Source organism: Sorghum bicolor, chromosome 1, assembly GCF_000003195.3.
Source record: "Sorghum bicolor cultivar BTx623 chromosome 1, Sorghum_bicolor_NCBIv3, whole genome shotgun sequence".
Classification (NCBI taxonomy): Eukaryota; Viridiplantae; Streptophyta; class Magnoliopsida; order Poales; family Poaceae; genus Sorghum; species Sorghum bicolor.
The window spans coordinates 52,902,683-52,923,870 of NC_012870.2; the positions used below are offsets into that span (position 1 = coordinate 52,902,683).

A 21,188-nucleotide genomic window follows, 5' to 3' on the forward strand; every position below is an offset into this window, starting at 1 on the left:
TGACTTCAACCAGACGACAACAGAATGGTGTACAGGATAATATTTATGATTGATCTTTGGCTGCATGGAAGACATTAAACTGTTTGCAGACGGCTTACTGTCTATGGGTTGTATGACACGTCTTTATACCTGTCTGTATGATATATTCGAGGTGCTTATAGACGAGGGGTCGTCTATGGGCTGTACATGCCCGTTTGAGGGCAATCAATAGTCTCCAGATACAAGAATATAATGATTGTCTCCAATCATTCGATCAAATGGAAGTCCTTCTGCAATAGTTTCTTACTTGTATTTTTGCGCACTGCAGTCAAAGAGGGCGGCTTTTTATTTCACGGGGGAAAGGGATGGCTGGACGTGGGTGATGGCTGATTGCGACATTGCAATGTGAGCTCATTACCCTTCTCTCAACTCTCACTCTCTCAGTACTTTGCACGGCAAGCTGCATATAAGTTCCCATCAGACATCGGTTTCCAACCAAGCATGTCTTCACACCTGCCCAACTTCTACACACATTCTGAACACCAGATGAGAATGGTATCCAACAAAGTGCAACCTTCCTCGAGGCCTCTGCTGTGCCTCCACCTATTGATCCTGCCATGCCTATGCCTTCTCTTCTCACAAGCACATGCACGGCATCATGGGGACACACCACTCAGATTTCAGAAGATGGCTCTGCTCCACTGGAAATCTACTCTTCAATACTTGCCGCCACTGATGAGATCTTGGCAGGACAACACCGGCCCGTGCAATTGGACTGGCATCACATGTATGTCTATGCGCCACGGTCGCCGCCCAACCAGCTGGGTTGTGACCAACATCTCACTGCCAGATGCCGGTATCCATGGCCAGCTTGGTGAGCTCAACTTCTCAGCTCTCCCTTTCCTCACATACATCGACTTGCATAACAATAGTCTCTACGGTCCAATACCAGCTAATGTCAGTGCATCATCCTCACTTCAGTATCTAAATTTGCACCACAACCATTTTAGTGGTAATATACCAGAGATTGGTGGCCTACAGAGCCTCAGATTCCTTGAGGTCTCCTTTAACAACCTCACAGGCCCCATCCCTGCATCCTTGTGCAACCTAACATCGTTAACACAGCTTGTCATTCACCAAACCATGGTCTCAGGTTCCATTCCAAACGATATAGCAAGGCTTGTCAACCTGCAGCAACTACAACTAAGCAACAGCAGTTTAACCGGTGGCATACCCAAATCACTGCAAAATTTAACCCAGCTGAATTTTTTGTATCTGTTTGGTAATGAACTGTCTGGATCCATACCCACAGAACTAGGCAACCTCGTCAACCTGCAAGAACTCTATCTTAGCACAAATGAACTGTCTGGGGCCATACCCACAGAACTAGGCCGGCTCATCAAGCTGAAGGAACTTGATCTTAGCACAAATACACTGTATGGTGAAATCCCTGTCTCTTTATCTAATCTCACTGAAATCACCTTGTTTCTTCTATATAAGAATCAAATTACAGGTTCTATTCCTCCAGATCTAGGCAGACTCATCAACTTGCAACGGTTTGATCTCTGCATGAACAACCTTACAGGTACCATCCCACCCGTTCTATCTAACCTCACCAAGCTGAGCGAACTTGGTCTCTGTAAAAATGGATTCACAGGTCCCATACCCCTTGAACTAGGTCGCCTATCAAATCTCCAAATTCTCTTCTTGTTTACCAACCAGCTCTTTGGTTTTATTCCTTCCAGCTTAGGAAACCTTAGTAGCATACAGCATTTGTCCTTGGAAGAGAACCAACTTGTTGGCACAATACCAAAAACTTTTGGCAACCTGCAAAACATCCAGAATCTTCTCCTCTACACTAACCAGTTATCAGGCTCCCTTCCTCAAGAGTTCGAAAACATCACAGGCATAGTTCAGCTTGACCTAAGCAACAACTCCCTTTCAGGACCTTTGCCTTCAAATATATGCACAGGTGGCAGACTAGAACTTTTTATGGCCCCTTTAAACATGTTTGATGGTCCTATTCCAAGGAGCTTGAAGGCATGTACGACCTTGGTCCGAATGAGACTTGACGGGAACAAGCTCACAGGAGATATATCTGATCAGTTTGGTGTGTACCCACAGCTTGTGAAGATAAGCTTATCATCCAATAGGCTCTCTGGTCAGATCCCGCAGAATTTTAGCTTCTGTCCCCAACTAGAGGTGTTGTATTTATCAGAAAACTTCTTTACCGGCCCAATACCTCCATCCCTTGCGAAATTGCCAAACTTGGTGGAACTAACACTGGATTCTAACCGCTTAAGCGGTGAGATTCCATCAGAAATCGGCAACTTAACAAATCTCTATAGCTTGAACCTATCGTCGAATCAGTTATCCGGATCCATACCACCACAGCTCGGAAACCTGAGCAATTTAGGCTACCTTGATATATCTGGTAATAATCTGGGAGGATCAGTACCCAACGAACTAGGTGACTGCATCAAGCTGCAGACATTGAGGATCAACAATAATAACATCAGTGGGAATCTTCCTGAAGCAATCGGAAATCTGGCAAACTTACAGATCATGTTAGATGTTAGCAGCAACAAACTCAATGGTGCCTTGCCACAACAACTTGGACAGCTGCAGATGCTGGAGTTTCTTAACCTTTCCCACAATCAGTTCAGTGGAAGCTTTCCACCTTCTTTCACAAGCATGCTGAGCTTATCAACGCTTGATGTGTCCTACAACAACCTGGAAGGACCAGTCCCAGAAGGACATCTGCTTCAAAATGCTTCAGTGGACTGGTTCCTTCACAACAATGGCCTGTGCGGTAATGTCACTGGCTTGCCACCTTGTCCTTCGAATTCGGCTCAATCGTACGGTCACCATAAACGAAGGCTACTTAGTTTGGTACTGCCAATTGCACTTGTTGTGGGTTTCATAGTTCTCGCTATAACCGTAACTGTTACAATACTCACTAGTAATAAAAGAAAGCCACAAGAAAATGCTACTAGCAGTGGAAGAGATATGCTCTGTGTTTGGAATTTTGATGGAAGGCTAGCATTTGAGGATATCATAAGGGCAACTGAAAATTTCAACGATAAGTACATCATTGGAACAGGAGGATTCAGCAAAGTGTACAAAGCACAACTTCAGGATGGGCAGCTGGTCGCTGTGAAGAAGCTTCATTCCAGTGACGAAGAGGTGAATGATGAAAGAAGATTTCGTAGTGAAATGGAAATCTTATCACAAATCCGGCAGCGCAATATTGTCAAACTTTATGGATTCTGCTGCCATCGAGAGTATAGGTTTCTTATCTATGATTATATTGAGCAGGGAAGCCTCCATAAGATATTACAGAATGAGGAGCTAGCCAAGGAATTTGATTGGCAGAAGAGAACTGCTCTTGTGCAAGACGTAGCTCAAGCGATAGCTTATTTGCACAATGAATGTAAGCCACCAATAATCCATCGAGATATCACAAGCAACAACATCTTGCTCAACACTAGTTTCAAGGCTTATGTCTCAGATTTCGGTACAGCAAAGCTTTTGAAACCTGATTCATCAAACTGGAGCGCGCTAGCTGGGACATATGGTTATATGGCTCCAGGTATATATTTTCTCTTTATCACTCTAGAATTATATATGACTATCTGTAGAGTGATTCCTAATTATTTGAGTCCTCTGTTGTTGTGTAGAGCTATCCTACACCTCTTTTGTGACCGAGAAATGCGACGTCTATAGCTTTGGCGTGATTGTCTTGGAGGTGGTGATGGGGAGGCATCCAGAAAATCTTTTACATGACCTTGCGTCATCATCACTGGAGAAAAATCTGCTCCTTAAAGAGATCCTGGACCAACGATCTTCACCACCAACAACAACTGAAGAGGAAGACATAGTTCTTATCATGAAGACAGCATTTTCTTGCCTCCAAGCTTCTCCTCAAGCAAGGCCAACAATGCAGGGGGTGTATCAGGCCTTTACTTATCGTCAGTCTTCTAGTTCCTTCCCTGGAGATTTCAGTACAATCACACTGGAGGAGCTACAGGGTGCATGAATACATGAACATAGTGTCTGGCTGCCCCAAAGTTCCTATTGGCATGTGCTTGCTCTCACAACATCAAGTTGTATCAAATGTATGTGAAGAGCTCATTCTTGAATGAAGTCATCAATAGATTGGTCCATGACTCTGTGGAGCAACCGTCTGGTTTTGAAGATCCCAAGAAATCACAAGTTCATGACTTACGAGCAGTGTTCTGGTATTGGCATTATATGAAAGAATATGGATTTGGCAACGTGGTGGGCTGGCGCCTCCCTATCTGCACCCTTCTATAACTTGTATGAAGCAGAATGATGTGTTTAGGGTTCAGCCCAAACTGCTCTTGTACCATACTTTTTCTGGCTTTAGCCAACAATTGCTAATTACATATATAACTTGAGTATGCCCAATTCCATGCTATAGTAGCATAAATTTTGTTAGAAAAAATAAATGTGATCCATCAAGTGAAACTTTGTAACACATCATGTGAAGCACAAAGTAAAACACAATATACAACGTTATATTCAGTTTTTTAGAATTTACTTGGTTCTGCTGGCAAAAGAGAATTTGGAGCATCGGTGCCTCCTTCATGCATGGGCCCGTGCCCTAAGTCATTTTGAAGAAAACTCCATTTTTGTTTAGACAAGCAACCCGTAGTCCATCTAGCGATAAATGCACATTGAATATGTTCGAATATTTTATCTTCACCTAAAGTGCATTTGGATGCGAAGAGAAAATTGAGAAATTCTTCATTTTCACATGTGACACCCCCTCTCCCTTCCCAGCCCTAGCCTCAGCCCCCCTGTATTTCTTTCTCTCTTTTCTCATCACCACTACCAGCAGGGGCAACCCCAATTCTCGGGTCTAGTGAGGACAGTACTCCATGCCACATTGCAAGAGTATGGCGGCGAGTAGATGGTGTTGGGTGGGAGTCGCATGGCACAACGCTCATGGCATGTGGTGGACACAAAGCGATGGGGGAGAGCTTGGGGAGCGTGTGAGCTCAGCAATTTCCCCACGTCAGTGAGCCAGGTCACTGCCGGTGTGTGCCCAGTCTACAACCCAGGGTCCTGCTTTGGTCACTAGCACTACTACAAAATCTATTTGTAGCAACAGGAGGCCTTTTATTATAGAGACAGATAGAAATCGAGCCACCTCTATAGTGGCCTTCAAATGGAGATTCCTTTAGAAATGTATTTGTAAATGCAGTGGTTATTTTCAACCGCCTCTACAAATGCCTCTACTTTTAGAGGCAACTCTATTTCTGGCCATCTCTAAAAATTGATTTCTCTAGAGGCGCAATTTCATCCACCTCTAAAAATAATAGCTCCATAGTAATTTTGAATTTTTCAAACGATGTTAGATGGAGAAGCCACCAAAGCGAAAGTTATAGATCTCGAAAAGTTATACAACTTTGTAGTTAAAAATATTTTCATTTAAAATCATCTATGCATGAAAAGTTATGTTTGAATTTCTCATATTTGAAATTTGAGTTTTTCAAATAACCTCAGATAAAGAAATGACCGAACAAAGGTTATGCAACATTATAGTTGACAACTTTTTTATTTGAAATATTATGTGCAAGAAAAATTATGTTTGAATTTTCTCACATTTAAAACTTAAATTTTTCAAACAACCTCGGATGGAGACATCACCAAAACAAAAGTTATAGATATCAAAAAGTTATGAAACTTTGTAGTTGACGACCTTTTCATTTGGATTCATCTATGTATGAAAGTTTATGTGTGAATCTTATTATTATTAATTAGAGGCCCCGATGGAGACATCACGTTAATTCTCACTAGATGTGCTAGGAAAAAAATATAAATCCTAGAAATTCTCACAATAATTAAAAACGTCTAGCCTTTAATTTGGCAGACTCTAATCATTATCTCCGATAATAGCCATTGGATCTATTTTAATTTATAAAAAATTACCAATCTCTGTCATTATGAAAAATACTTAAAGTAACCCCTGGTTGTGCATATAAATTACCCACCTCTATCATCATGAAAGATATTTCAAAATAACTCCCTAAATTTGTATATAAATTACCCACTCTTATCATTATGAAAAGTAATTCAAGACAACTCAATGAATTTGTATTGAAATTACTAATTAGAGGCTTCAACGGAGGCACTACGTTAATTCTCACCAGACGTGCTAGAAAAAAAAATAAATCCTACAAATTCTGATAATAATGAGAAATATCTAGACTTTAATTTGCTAGACTCTAATCACCATATCTGATGATAGCCATTGCATTTAAAAAAATTACCCACCTCTCATTATAAAAAATACTTAAAGTAACCCCTTAATTGTGCATATAAATTTCCCACATCTGCATTATGAAATATAATTCAAAATAACCCCCCTAAATTTGTATATAAATTACCGACTCTTATCATTATGAAAATTAATTCAAGATAACCCTCTAAACTTGTATCAAAATTCCCCATTTTATTGTTATGAAACATAATTCATAATAACCCTCTCACACTACATATAAATTACCCACCTCTCTCAAACTATATGTAAATACTAATATATGCTATTGAAAAAAATCTATATTCATAAAGTATGAGAAATTATTACAAACTTCTAGAAATATAAAATTATCTAATCACAATGCTATATTTGACCATGTATGTACCAAGACATATATATTTCTAAATTACAAACTTCTACAACCGTAAAATTAAATAACCATAATGCTATGTTTGACCATGTATACCAAGTAGACACATATACATTAGGATACATATTTATTTTAATGGCTTGTTAGCATGGAAAATATTTAATTAACAAACCACATACCAATAATATAACACCAACAATTCCCTTTGAGTTATACTAATGCTCCCTAATCATGAATTTCATAAGGTGTTTTCAATAAATTTGTATATTTTAACTATAACATTATTATGTCATATCAATATATTTTTATAACTCTATAATACTACATACATATAATTATGGCGATATAACAATTCAAGAAGTTCGGTGCTTTGGTGCAATTTGAGTTTTAACTTAATTAACATCAAAAATAATATTAATAAGACATAAACTCTTTTTAATAAAAAACAAATAAAAATACTAGAGTTCTATTTAACATGTAAAAAAATTGTACAACTTAGTTTAAATTCAAAAGCTAAACTATAGTTCATGAAATAGAAGCAATAAGGGTTCATATATCTTATGGTTAGGTTTTAATTAAATGCATGTCATGCTGAAAAAAAAAGATAAATACTAGAAATACTAACTAGAGGTCCTTAATGGAGCCTCCACTTTAATCCTCATGAGACATGATAGGAAAATAAAAGATAGATCCTAGAAACTTTCTCACAAAAAATAATAGCTATTAGATCTATTCTATTCTCCAAATAATTACCCACCTCTGCTGTTACATACAACAACAAAAAATAACTCATGACTCTATATTTAAACTACCCACAGATGCTAATAAGAAACATGATCTAAACTAGATCTAAATTTACATCTAATTACCGAGTACTCCAATTATAATAAATAATTTATGTAACCCAATTTTCATCTCATTACTAAGAAAATTAAATATGCTCTCAAATCTACATCTAAAAGATAATCAATATCTTCTATAAAAAAATATTCAAATAGAGCATGTATATGTTTGTACATTTCTCGCTTCGATCAATATTAATATATTAAGATTTGATTCATGTAAGCATACACATTGTTTCAGCATGCGTGAGTTATAAATATATACATTGTGTTTGATCAACAACATATTTCCTTGACAACTCACATACTAATGATGGTAACAAATTTTCTAAAACCATATTAGTAACCATGACATAATTTATATAAGTTGTTACTTTATCTATATTTATATATTTTAACTAAATGTTTGACAGATCTATATTGATAGTATAACAATAATTGCACGTATGGTTCCTTGATATGAAAACTCAATCATATTAAGAATTGTAGAAGGCTACTGATGGCTATATTTTTTTGGCCCTTTAACATTACTCTAGAATAATTTGATCATTATAAACTTGAGGGAAAAAAATCTATAGCAGCCAATAAAAATAAAGTTAAAAAATCAAAATTCATATTCATGACTTAATATGTGTGATGTAACAAAGGTCAACATAGTCAATGGCAAGGTTTAAAACTAATTGCATATTAAAACATAAAAGGTTCTATGCAAAGTAAAAATATGAATATACATGAAAATATACAAGTCGGTCCGCAAAAAAACAATTCATAAGTTTATGATCATTACATATAGACTACAAGTATTTATTATATCAATTTTATAGAAAATAAACAAAGAAAAAACATACAATTTAATATAAGCAATTTATTTTATTATATTAAATAAATAAAATATATTTATAGTACATCTTTTAAAGTTCTAGCTCGCATGGGTTGATGGACTAGTAAAAAAATTCAAATGACTAAAAGTAATGTTTATCTTAAAAAGTTATAAAGCTTTGTAGTTGATAAATTTTTATTTGAATTATCTAGAGTCCTAAGTACTCACTTGGAAACTGTATAAAGATAAAATGAGCAGAACAAATATTCTAGTTGGACACAAGTGTTGTATGGGTGGGGTGGATAGTGTACAATCGTATGATGAAGCCGGAACTCGTAGGTCTGAGTGTGCCGGTGGCTGCACAACGTGCAAATAATCGTCACTTGCGATTGCGATGGCGTGCATATGTTGCTGCCCAATGATGCCCAGTGAGGTCTCCCGATATTTTTTTTTTTGTGCTTTTTTTTCTTGCCCTTTGGCTCTCTGCGAAGGCTAGCACTCAGAGAATCAAGTCAAGGAAACACCAACCAACCAACCATCAGCTGGCGAGGAACAGCCTAACCCTGTAGCCTATCTTTTTCTTGTTGCGCGTTCTGCAAGTCAGTTTGCAGCCGTTGAAGCACATGTTCTGACGTATCTCTTTCTTGTTGCGCGTTCTGCAAGTCAGTTTGCAGCGGTTGAAGCACATGTTCTGACGTGGGGTTGGGTTAGGCTGTTCCTCGCCAGCTGATGGTTGGTTGGTTGGTGTTTCCTTAACTTGATTCTCTGATGTACGTGTTGTGGGTTATGCGCTTGGGCCTTCCCCTGTTTGAAGTTTTCTGCTGTTGGGCCCGGGCGGAGGCCTGTTTTTGGGTGGCATATTGGGTTTGTACTTGGCCTACTACGGTGGGCGTCAATGTCGAGAAAGTAGTGTCTTAGAGCACTCCCAATGCAGAAATTATCATAGTTTCTATAGACATTAATTATGCTGTCACCTAAGCATTTTGTTGATGTGGCAAGGTAGTTATTGAAGAGAGAGCAAAAATCATAGAAACTGGGTCTAAGTTAAAAACTATGTCTACACGAGATCCAAGACATAAAGTGGTATGATTGGTTGAGAATGAGTGTGATTGGATAAAAAATTATTGTACAGAAACTATCCATTAGAACTATAGTTTCTATACATATAGTGTCTATAGAAATTAAAAGGTATAGAAACTACGTATAGTTTCTTGCATTGGGAGTGCCCTTAGTAGATTAAGTGCTCAAAAGTCTCCGCTAAGCGAAAGAGTCTTTAGCCTAGTGGTTAGAGCACCTAAGTAGCACCAGCAGATCTGGATTCGACTCCCCGTGGAAGCGAATTTAAAAAAAAAAGTGTCCGCTAAGGTGAAGGTCAAATCTAGGCAGTAAGACACAAAGCGGGTTTCATTCATTCATGAGTCTCCCTCTTACGTGGGGTTTACTTTCCCCTTTTATAGATCATTGTAGATAAAGTTTTTTTAAAACATTTTCCCTGCAAATGGCAGAGGATATTCTAGGCATATGCCCGTACATATAGGGTCTGTTTGGTTGGGTGGCCAACTCCTGGCCAGGCATGCTGGAGCTAAGATGTAGGTGTTTGGTTCTCTATTTTTGGGCCTTAGCCAGGCTTATGTTGGCCGCCGTACAGGCCTTGGCCTGGCTTCCAGAGAACGGACCGTAGGTCCGTTTTTCTGGAGCCTGGCTTGGCTAAGCCCCGCATCAAGTTTTGTCACCGCTCACGCTCCTCCACTCGGGCTTCGCTCCTCCGCTCGACCCCCCCTCGTGCTCACCGGTGCTCCTCCTTCAGCTGCTGTGCTCGCATCTGCTCCTCCTCTGGCTACCATGCTTGCATCTGCTCCTCCTCCGGCTCCCGACACCGCCTATGTCTGTTGAGCGGACACTGCCATGCTCACCACTCCGCTCCTACGTTACGCCGATACGTTAGCGATTTGCCGTACGGTATCGCGATACGTATCCGATACGCCGATACGCTGATATGCCGCCGATACGGTATCGGTGAAGTATCGAGAAAATAGTAAAATAAAAATAATTAAATTAAATACTGATACTTCGGCGATACTTTACTTAGCAGCCGATACATCCATCATCTTAGAAGCCCATTTTAGTGGCCCATGTACACAACCTCAAACCCTAGTCCAGAAATCAACTCCAGATAGACCGTGGCTTCCTGGTCTCCTGCCGACGCTGCCGTCTTGCGCTCGTGACGGCGCTCGCGGCCACCCACGACAGCGACGCCGACTGCTCCTTCCGCTGCCAACGACGCACCGCCGCCACCCGCCCGCCCCAGTTCCTGCCGCCGCCGCCGCCCGCAGGCCACAGGTTGGCGCTCAGGTCAGTGATTCACTTATTCATACAACTTCTCGATCTCCTCCACCTTCAGTCAGTTCTTAATCTGCATTCCATATTGTTCATGTTTAGGGATGGCAAGTGGTAGTGGAAGTTCTCCATTGTATGTCTCTGAACCTAGCAGTGTTAATGTATCAAGTGATGGGGATAGTGTTGCTGAAGTGAATCAGATCTGTGATGATAAATATCCTCTCTGGAAGCATGTTAATAAGGTCGAGAAAAATGGTCCTGATGGAGGAAATGCTGTAATAGAGTGTAAATTTTGTGGCAAACAAATATCTGGTAGCTATACTAGAATCAGAGCACATTTGTTGAAGATACAAAACCAAGGTGTGCACATTTGCAAAAAGGTGACAGTACCAATTCTTGAGCAACTTCGCAAGGAAGTGGTTGATGCTGAAGCAGCCATCTCCAACAGCAAACCAAAGAGTTTTCCCCTGCCAGTACACATAGGGAGTACAGGATTACCCCCTTCTGGAGGTACAAGTGCCCAGTCAAAGAAAAAAAAGAGGCAATCAGGCATTGATGAAAGCTTTTTTCGTGAACGCCGCCAAATTGCTGATGCTCTTGTTGGAAGAATGTTCTATACAGGAGGTATGGAACTTGATTCATTGAAAGAATTTTAGAAGTTGCTGTTTTTTTATCAAAACATTTTACTGATTGCTATTTTTTCCTTGTCTTTGTAATTTGCAGGTGTCTCATTCTATTTATCAAGAAATCCAAATTTTCGAGCTTTACTAACATATCTTGCAAACACTGATTTGGGTGGATATGTACCTCCTAGTTACAATAAGTTGAGGACTGCTCTTCTCCAACAAGAGAGATTAAATGTTGAGAGGCTATTGGAACCATGCAAGAGTACATGGCCCACAAAAGGGATTACAATTACAGCTGATGGGTGGACTGATCCTCAGCGGCGCCCACTCATCAACTCTATAGCTGTAAATGAAGATGGCCCTATGTTTTTGGGAGCTGTTAACACTGAAGGAGAGATTAAGAGATCCCAATACATTGCTGACAAGTTGATCTCTGTGATTGAAAATGTTGGACCAAAGAATGTGGTCCAAGTGATTACAGACAATGCAGCGAACTGCAAGGGTGCTGGTATGATAATTGAACAGAAGTATGACCACATCTTCTAGACTCCATGTGTTGTCCACACTCTGAATTTGGCACTAAAAAATATTTGTGATGCAAATGCCAATGATGCTGAAAATGCAGGGCTCATGTGGATTAAGGATACTGTGGAGTCTGCGTTCTTGATCAAGAACTACATCATGAACCATGGTATGCGCCTATCAATGTTTAATGAGTACAGTAAACTCAAATTTCTTGCTGTTGCTGATACAAGATTTGCGTCACATGTTATTATGTTGAAGAGGTTTCTTGTTCTCAAAGAGTCTCTTGTGTTAATGGTTGTTGGTGACAAGTGGTCAACATATAGGGAAGATGATGTAGAGAAAGCAAGATCTGTAAAAGAAAAGTTGCTTGATGACTTTTGGTGGGACAATGTTAAATACATTGTTGAATTCACTGAGCCTATTTATTCAATGCTAAGGGTAGCAGACACAGATAAGGCATGCCTCCATCTGATTTATGAGATGTGGGATAGCATGATTGAGAAAGTGAAAGACCGTATTTTTTGCCATGAGAGAAAGCAACCTGAAGAAGAATCTGCCTTTTATGACACTATTTATGCCATTTTGTATGATCGTTGGCTTAAAAGCAATACTCCTCTCCATTGTTTGGCTCATTCTCTCAATCCGAGGTGAATTTTGTTGTCAATTGTCAATTTGCTACTATCACTTGGTTCATGTTTTATCACTTTTGGGGCTGATTCATAGTCTTCTTTTATGTAGGTACTATTCTCAACAATGGCTTTCTGAAGTTCCTAACCGTGTAACCCCCCATGAAGGTGTTGAGGTCTTGGAAATGAGGAACAAGTGCTTTAGAAAAATGTTTCCCAATCCAAAGGATCTTAGGACAATCAAACGACAATTTGCTGATTTTTCTCTATTTGGAGCTGGCTTTGCGGATCGTGAGTCAATTGAAGATCGAGCTCTTTTTGAACCAAAACAATGGTGGGGCCTCCATGGTCAAAGGACCCCAGAATTGAAAGCATTAGCACTGAAGTTACTTGGGCAGCCGGCATCTTCTTCTTCATGTGAAAGGAACTGGAGTACCTATGGATTTATTGATAGTGCACTCAGGAATAGGCTTACTCCTCCATGTGCTGAGGATTTAGTGTTTGTCCATAGCAACATGCGTCTACTGTCAAGGAAGTTTGAAGATTATAAGAAGGGGCCAACTCAGATGTGGGATGTTGGGGCAGATAATCATGAGACCTTTACTGGTGCTGGCATTCTTGAACATGCTGATCTCTCACTCGATGAGCCAGAATTTGAAGGGATGATGTTTGAAGATGAAGAAGGCGGATCTGCCACTGAGCCTTAAATTTAGCCATGTCTCCTGTATCCTAATATTTATTATTGTGCTGTAATAACCTAAGAGCCAGTATTTATTATTGTGTTGTAAGAATCTTAAAACCAAGTACCATAATGTCTTAGATGATTCATGGCAGTATGGCACTAGTAATATCTTTGTATTGCCATTTTTATTTGCTGATTGTTCTTCTAGAGTGTATTCTGATTTTTTGGCATATTTATATACTTGCCGTATCGGCGTATCCTTGTTTTTGAAAAATGCCATATCACAGTATCGCCGTATCGGTATTGCCGTATCCGTATCCCGTATCGGTGCAACATAGCTCCGCTCGACGAGCCTCACCGCGAGCATGAGCTCCGACGGCGGCAGGGGCAAGCCAATGGGGACCAATACTGTGTCACGGACGTCCAAGGCCGACTTGCAGTTTCTTGTCGTCTGCATCGCGTGCTACCACAAAGCCGGCAAGTACGACGAGAGCGTCGGTGGCGGCGGAGGTAACTGACTCGTCCCCATTCCCCTGCTCCACCCCTTCATTTCTCTCTCTTCCTTGAGTACCTCACCACGAGCATGAGTTCCGGCGGCAGCTCCGAATTGTTGTGGAGTGGTTGTCAGTACGGTCGCGGTAGGGTGCAGCGGAGCTGCAGCACCTCAACCTGTTGCGCCTCCTTGGATGGTGCGTGGCTCTGCTCCTTGTGATTGAGTGGTGCCCGACGAACTGAAGCGGCCACCGTTTAGAACCTGAATTTTCTTCTCAAGCTGCACACCAGTTAAGATTGGGGATTGGGGTTACTGGATCTGCACTAGCGATGCTTTTGATTGGGTATTTAAGTTGCATCTTTAGTCAACGGCAGTAAAGATTGTATCAATTGTTCTTGTTCATCGAAACTGGCATTTGATTGCAGATTACAATTACGGCAGCAATGATGATCTTAATTATCTCAATTCTGTAGAAATGGAATGGATGGTTCACTGAAAAGGACGAGCTCTAGGTGTCTGATGAAATGACTAAAAGGAGGTAGACTCACCCATTGAAGGAAGAGGTGACTTTATGCCCTTTGCACATCAAACCAAACACGAGCTCATCCTAGCCAGGCTTAGCAGCGCAAGCAACCAAACAAACACCTCCTGGCTCCGTGGAAACAGGCTTGTGGTGCCCAGGCTAAGATTCCTGGCTAGGCTACAGTGAACCAACAAACCAAACACACCCATACAAACTCCAGAGGGCACTGCTAAACTGCCTCGCCACTTGGGCCTTAATTCTGATCCCAGAGGAGGTAAGCTTCATGTCTTCTACCTGAGCACCATCTTGAAGCAAGCTTACGGCCTTCAGTGGGATGCCTCCGTTGGCGCCAGACCTTCACGGAAATTTTTTTATTTTTAGCCCAAATTTAAAACAAATTTCAAATTTAGGCCGGTTATCAAAAAATTTTCAAATATAGGCCGTTTGGCCCCGCCACCATGCATGGCGGGGCAAATACACAGCACCCCGCCATGCATGGTGGCGGGGTACACCCGGCCACGTGGCAATTGCGTGGCCTCGGTGGCTAACGTGCGCTGACGTGGACCCCACCGTGGATAATGGCGGGGTAGGGGTACCCCGCCGTGGATCATGGCGGGGTATGCCCGCGCCCTACCTAGCCGGCCGAACGGCCATCTCTTCTCATTTCTCTCCGTCTCTCACCCCGAGGGTCTCTCTTTCTCTCCCTCTCTCCCACCCGAGCTCCGCTCTTCTCCAGTGCCCCTCCGCATCGTCCTTCACCCCCATTGCCCCGCCTCGGCGCCCCTCTCCGCTGCGTATTCGCCGCCTCGTCGTTCTTCGCGGTTGTTTTCCCGGCCACCCCTCGTTTGGAGAAGGTAAATTTCTTACAACCTTTACGTTTTCACAGTTTAGATAAGTTCATTTGTTTATTTTTAATATGTTTAGTAAATCTCTTGTTACGTTACTTTGTTTAGTTATGTGATTTGTGTTGAATTATTTTCGCGTTTTTAGATGGAGGACTCGTATCGTGAGTCGATTTGGCGAAAAAGGGTCGTCCTAGAGAGTTGTACCCCGATGTGTCTTGCAAGGATGCCCCCGTGCCTCCCGAGGAACCTATTCCTAACTGTGATTGTGGACATCCGGCACACGTGAGCCAGTCGAGACATCCGGATACTGCGGCACGTTGCTTCTATATATGTTATAGTTGTAGCGTAAGTCACTGTGCCCTTTGTTTTTCTTATTGGTTTTTGATCTTTTTATTCCCAATGAGACAACTGAAACTCTTTTGTAGCCTTACTTCCGGTGCTTTTTCTTCCAATGGATCGACGGGTCGGACAAGTTTGACCCAAGAATTCTGCTTTTCTACCCCGGCGTTGATCATTGCAAACGTGAGTTGTTTACTTGCTGGGTTCCGCCCCCCCCTAACCCTCCTCCTATGACGGAGGAAGAGAAGGCCGTCGCCTCTGCACGGCGGCTCGAGGATCCTCCAAAGTGTCATTGCGGAGAAGAAGCCGTGATAAATCCACGGAATAAACTAGAGTTCATTTGTCCTCTGCGGCGTGAAGTAAGTTTTGAGTCAATCTTAAAACTTCAGTTGGTATATGTGTGTTCTAATGTGTTCTTTTTGTAGGATCGTGGTTTTCGAAAGTGTCGTTTCGCGGAGTGGATCTATGGTCCAAAGAGCCATTGGCCAGAGCCTGAGAAGCAGGAGGAGGTTCCAGAGTGGAAGAAGAAGCGGAGGTCTATTGCGCCTCCCGTGATGTGCAAATGTGGTGTTGAAGCTAGCTACGGCCTAGTCCCTTCAGGTCTTGGGATTGGCCACTTCTGTGGCCACATGATCGACTATGATGAGGTTTGCTAGGACTGTGCACATTTAGTACTACTGTACTCATATATTTGTTTTTGTACGCTAACTTTGTATTCATATATGTCCCGTAACAGAGCACTCAGAAATGCAAATGAGAATCATCTGATGATGTGTTTAAGTTCAAAGATGAGTATAAGGCAAGAGTAGCAGTCGCAAGATGAGAGGTTATCCTGCAAACTACATCACTGATTTTGTGAAGGACCATAAGAAGAAAATGCTTGCATTCGCCCAGGAGTTGCGTGTTCATAACCCTGCGAGTATTGCATGGAAGAAGTGGTCCAAGGAGAGGGAAAAGGAGATAGAGGAGTACCGTGCAAGGGAGGCTGAAGAGGATGCAAGGAAGGCTACGGAGGAGGCTGAGAGAGCTGAGATGCAATGCTTGAACGATACTATTGCCTCATTATGTGCTAGTGAGTCATTTCATTTTTCAAAGTCAAACTTTTTGTTTCTCTGAAATGAATATGTTATTAATTCTTTAAATTTTGTACTTACAGAGATTGGATGCACCGGGAACTGGCAAGCAGATGTGGGTCGTGCTAAGTACGCGGAGAATATGATATTAGGGCGAGACGCTGGAGTTCGTGGCACTGCTAGCCGTCCGATTGTGGTTGAAGAGGAGGCCGAGGCGGAGGAAGACGACGACACCGGAAGGATGGGAGACCTCATTTGTCTTGCCGAGGAATTGGGGTACCCTGAGGACGAGCATGACTATGAAATGGGAAGGATAGGCGAGCTACTTCGTCTTGCAGAGGAGGGTGAGGCGTCAGGACCGATGCCTGTCGGTGCCTTAGAGGAGGGTGAGGCTGCATACCACAACCAGAAGACATCGGTCTTCGACTCATGGTGGCCAACAGACATGACCGAGGAAGAGGGACAGTTATACTCTCAGGCCGCAGAAGAGGCGGAGGCAGCTTACTACGAGAGACAAGCTAGTGAGGTCAAGGCAGCGGAGGCGAGCATGGGTAAGGAGGCTGTAGTGGACGATTGGGAGTCCGAGGACGAGTTGCTTACGCAGTGGTGCACGCAGTTTGATTGATGTGGTAATGTATGTGAGTGGCTTAGGGATGAGACTTTTGTACTTTGAAACTTGTCATGTAATAATTTGTATTCCGACGTATTTCAATTTGATCGCTCCTCGCCAAAGTCCACAGCTGTCTGAATGTTTAACTAACATAACAATTTAAAAGATTTTCTAATATGTTTAACTAATATAACATTTAAAAGTTTTGTTTCTTGCATGTTTAACCGGTTTACTAGCTAGTTTTTTGTGTAATATTTAAAAAGGAATAGAGGAAGTAACTTTGAGTAGTGCCATGGGATCTGGCCATTGTTTGGCTACCCCACCATGGCTGGGGTCGGGTTAGGGGTACCCCGTCATGCCCCATGGCGGGGTACCCCTAACCCGCCCCTAGCCATGGCGGGGTACCCCTAACCCGCCCCTAGCCATGGCGGGGTAGCCAAAAAAATGGCCAGAACCTTTGCTGCACTGTCTTTGTTTGGTTTTTGTTAACCGATTGTCCTGGTTCACAGCTGGTTTGGCAAGACAGAGATATTTACGTAAATACCAAAGATACTATAGAACGAACAACTAAAATAATTCTCACTAATGCTTAAAAAAGGTACATCAATTATCTAGAAATATGTCACAGGTACTACATGACAAGTCCCAACTGCTAAACATGTCTAATCTAATCATCGCCAGGGGTGTAGCGGTTTCGCGGCTTCCGTAGCCTCCTAGGATTGGTAGGCACCACGTTGCTTGTCCACCCCACGTCCGTGCGGTCCCGCCGCTACCTCTCACGTTGCCGCCTATGGACACGCTCTATCTCCTTTGTGGACGTAGTATCCTGCAAACAAGCACCCTAATGAGCAATTTTAATTTTTGAATCATGCAAATATAGAAAAGTAAAAGTACAGCATAGGCACCTGGTGCTCGACGTGTGTGTACTCCTCCTGTGTGTACTCCACCCCCTGTGTGTACTCCTCCTGTGTGTACTCCACCCCCTGTGTACCAATAGGAGCACCGCCTAGCTGTGAGGTACCCATCTCCTCGTGACCGGTGAACTCCCACTGTAACTCATCGTCGTCGTCGTCGCCACTAGTCGTGGAGTACTGAAGGGCCTCGTCCTCATCGTCCACGTCCGTTGGACCCTTCCCTGTGTACTGCGGAGTACGTACAGAGGAGGAAGCGGCCCTAGCCGAAGCAGCTCTAGTGGACATTGAGGCCGTCTGGCTCCTAGACAACATGGGGTGCAACGGAGGCTCATATGTCGTGTCTGCACAGCTCAGCTTAGCCGCTAACTTCTTGCAGCCCTTTTTGATTTTCTGCAGGATAAAATGACAACATGCATTATTGAGTTGTAATTGTTTTGTAATAATGAATTATTTTGTTGAAAGTAGCTTGACAAAGCTGCGAAGAGGGTTGCTCTTGTCGTCTCTAGTCTGGAACAGTTGCCTACTAGCTTCCTCGGAGTAGTTAGACAACTGTTGTGACTACAATATCACACACAACATTAACTTGATCATTTGGACAACTGTTGTGCTATAAACATCAAATAATACATGAAAGTCCAAGGTACTTACCACATATCTATCTAAGGGGGCCCTAAGAACCTGTTTGTCAACCCTTTGCGCCTCGTCGAACGCATTGGCGATGTCATCCACACCACCCTCATCTGCAGGGGTGTTGGTGTACGGGACCATGAGATGAGTCCTCGTACTCCGGTGCAGCCACTGTAGGTACTCCATCCATCTGGCCGGGTCGTGCGGTGGTAGTGAGTTGAGGAGGGGAACCTGCCTGTGATACCAAGTCTGCAAATGTGCTTCGTGCCTGACCGCCCAATCCTTTTGCGTGGACCGAAACCTACGATCAATCCTGCAAAAATATATTGCATTAGCAATGAGCCACTTAATGGTAACAAACAAAGTGCCATCATACCTATGCAGCTCAGCGTTTGTGGAATACAGCGGTGGAATCCCCTACAGCCTCCCGAACTGTCTGTAAACCCTGCAAGGGTAGTGCATCTCGACCACGTGGAAGAAGATCAGTGGGCCATCGTAAAGCCAATCGCTATCCTCCTCCTTGCAGCGTGGACTAAGGTACCCCTCTAGCTCCCACCGAGACCACGGTGACCATGTGACCTACAAAATTTGTAAACTTATTTTTAGTATTTCAAAATAAAACGCATTAATAGTGCATTTAGTACTAAAAGTGAATTGAACTTACGTAGTTGTGTGTCAACACGTCTAGCTCGTCAGTGTACTGCCTGTACCTCCTGTCTGGTTCGCCCCTGACTACCTTAGCATCTGTCCAGAGAAAAAGGGTGGTGGGTCCAACATCTTCATGCACCCATACCTGCAATTAACACAAACATAGTGTCACAAATGCCTTAAGTGTTATGAACAAATCGAAATAGCAAATGCACTTACAGGCAAACCCGGAGGTTTAGTGGGCCTTCCAACTGGAAAACGCTCCCAAATCCAAACCTGAAGTAGATATGAGCAGCCACCTAGGTTTCCATTCGATGACTGGCGACGACAGGCCTGGCAAAGCTGACGGTATGTCCATGCAAGCACCGGGCTACCCCAACTGTAGTCGGCAATGTACTCCAGTGGCTGCGTAAGGATCCTCAGGAAAATCCAGCTGATGCTGTCTCCTGAGGAATCAGGGAACAAGAAACCCCCCAAGAAGTGCCACAACCACACCTTTGCATACATCTCCACCTCATGATCTGGAGCATCAGGCGGTGGTCCTGCACCAAAGTTCTGCGTAATCCAAGACGTCGACACTCCTGAGGTCTTCCTGCAATTACAAGTAAACCATTATTCTATAAATATAGATGTATCTAAAATGGTTGTATTAGTAATTTCAATGGGACTCAAATATGAACTTACTTGGTGCCTTTAACTTCAGCATCTGATGGCCGCCTGCCACAAAACTGCTCCACCAAGTCTAGCCAAGTAGACTCATCGACGACCCCAGTCACCGGATGACCAGACAAACTCAAACACAATATCATCTTCACATCCTGCAATGTGATAGTCATTTCTCCACAAGGTGTGTGGAAGGTGTGCGTCTCTGGTCTCCACCTGCATCATTATCATGTTGTGTATATCAATTATTTGAGGGCACATTTTTAACAAACAAATTAAAGTAATGTAAAATGCTATGTTACCTATCAACAAAAGCTGTAAGAACTGCAGGGTCTAGAGTGGGGAGTGCACTGTTGTAGACCCGGACGATCTCAAGAAAGCCTGTACGACGAATGTACGGCGCGTATCGCTCGTTCCAGCTGTGTATGTGGTGCGTGCGACCACGAAGCACACACAACGGCCTCTGCTGCTCCGACAAGGCCTTGGCCCGATGGTCCTTGTCGTAGTCCGCCTCAATGAGGCTAAAGCGGAGATGAGGTGCCCGCGCCGCCATCGTAGTCCGCCTGTTTCAAAAATGAAAGAAACAACATTAGTACAATTAATAACATTAGTAATAAGACAAAGCAAGTAAATTTGAAGATGAATAACATAAATGCATGTTTACTAAGAATTTTGATAAGCACAAAGATTAATAAACAACCTCTTGTCTACCCCTCCTATGAAATCTAGAATTATGACCAGGTTTCTTGCAAATGCTGCATAGGTTCTGCGCACGTTCTTCGTTGAAGTCACCGCCACCATACATGTCATCGCCATAACCTTTCATATTGTCCATATCGCCTTTCAGTCGCTTCTTCTTCCTCCTTCCCTTCCCTACCTTTTTTAGGTCCGGATAAGGCACGTAGTCCTCACCATAATATGGAGGCCACTGCGACTCGTCAAGGTACGGCTCGAAGCTCTTCTCCCAAACATTTAGGGTGTTGGCACGGAGATACAAGGGTGACATGTATGGTTCAACTGTATGGTCAAAACCTCTAAGCCGACAAGACGTAATCATGTGTGAGCAAGGGGCATGCATGATCTGAGGTACGTTGCAACTGCATTCTACTTTTTCAAGATCCACACGGTACGTTCGCCCACCAAATCGTTCGCCGCCAAGGTTTGTGCCCCCTCTAGCTCGTACGCTAAAAACAAGTCTATCTCGTCCATAGGCCTCGCCAACCTGTTGCTTGGACAACTCCTCAGCCTCCTGCAAATATTCGTGTGTAGCCTTCCCCCATCTTCCAAGCTCCTCTTCATTCCTCAGGGCTAGGCCATACCGCGTAACAAAATATTCATTGCACTTCTTAAAAGAGAA

General features: G+C 42.8%; 2 protein-coding genes and 1 long non-coding RNA gene across 3 annotated transcripts; 2 read left to right on the forward strand and 1 right to left on the reverse strand.

Moving 5' to 3' along the window:
* Nucleotides 479-4,403, forward strand: LOC8083608 (MDIS1-interacting receptor like kinase 2). Its single transcript, XM_021458826.1, has 2 exons — nt 479-3,571; nt 3,660-4,403. The coding sequence occupies exons 1-2, from the start codon at nt 481-483 to the stop codon at nt 4,016-4,018; spliced, it is 3,450 nt and encodes a 1,149-aa protein (XP_021314501.1). The 5' UTR covers nt 479-480; the 3' UTR covers nt 4,019-4,403.
* LOC8083609 lies at nt 10,297-13,121 on the forward strand. Its single transcript, XM_021452045.1, has 7 exons — nt 10,297-10,310; nt 10,461-10,652; nt 10,792-10,912; nt 11,018-11,261; nt 11,361-11,771; nt 11,889-12,302; nt 12,583-13,121. The coding sequence occupies exons 1-7, from the start codon at nt 10,297-10,299 to the stop codon at nt 13,119-13,121; spliced, it is 1,935 nt and encodes a 644-aa protein (XP_021307720.1).
* LOC8083610 lies at nt 19,860-20,222 on the reverse strand. The gene is made up of 2 exons (XR_002452979.1): nt 20,134-20,222; nt 19,860-20,047 (listed from the first exon to the last, which is right to left on the reverse strand). It is a non-coding gene; the product is annotated as an uncharacterized LOC8083610 (long non-coding RNA).

Excerpts from the sequence above, each read along its gene's own strand:
- LOC8083608 (XM_021458826.1), top strand. The coding sequence starts at position 481 with ATGTCTTCACACCTGCCCAACTTCTACACACATTCTGAACACCAGATG. Across the intron at positions 3,572-3,659 it reads ATATGGTTATATGGCTCCAG|AGCTATCCTACACCTCTTTT; the intron begins GTATATATTTTC and ends GTTGTTGTGTAG.
- LOC8083609 (XM_021452045.1), top strand. Across the intron at positions 10,653-10,791 it reads GGCCACAGGTTGGCGCTCAG|TGTTAATGTATCAAGTGATG; the intron begins GTCAGTGATTCA and ends TGAACCTAGCAG. Across the intron at positions 11,262-11,360 it reads AAGAATGTTCTATACAGGAG|GTGTCTCATTCTATTTATCA; the intron begins GTATGGAACTTG and ends TGTAATTTGCAG.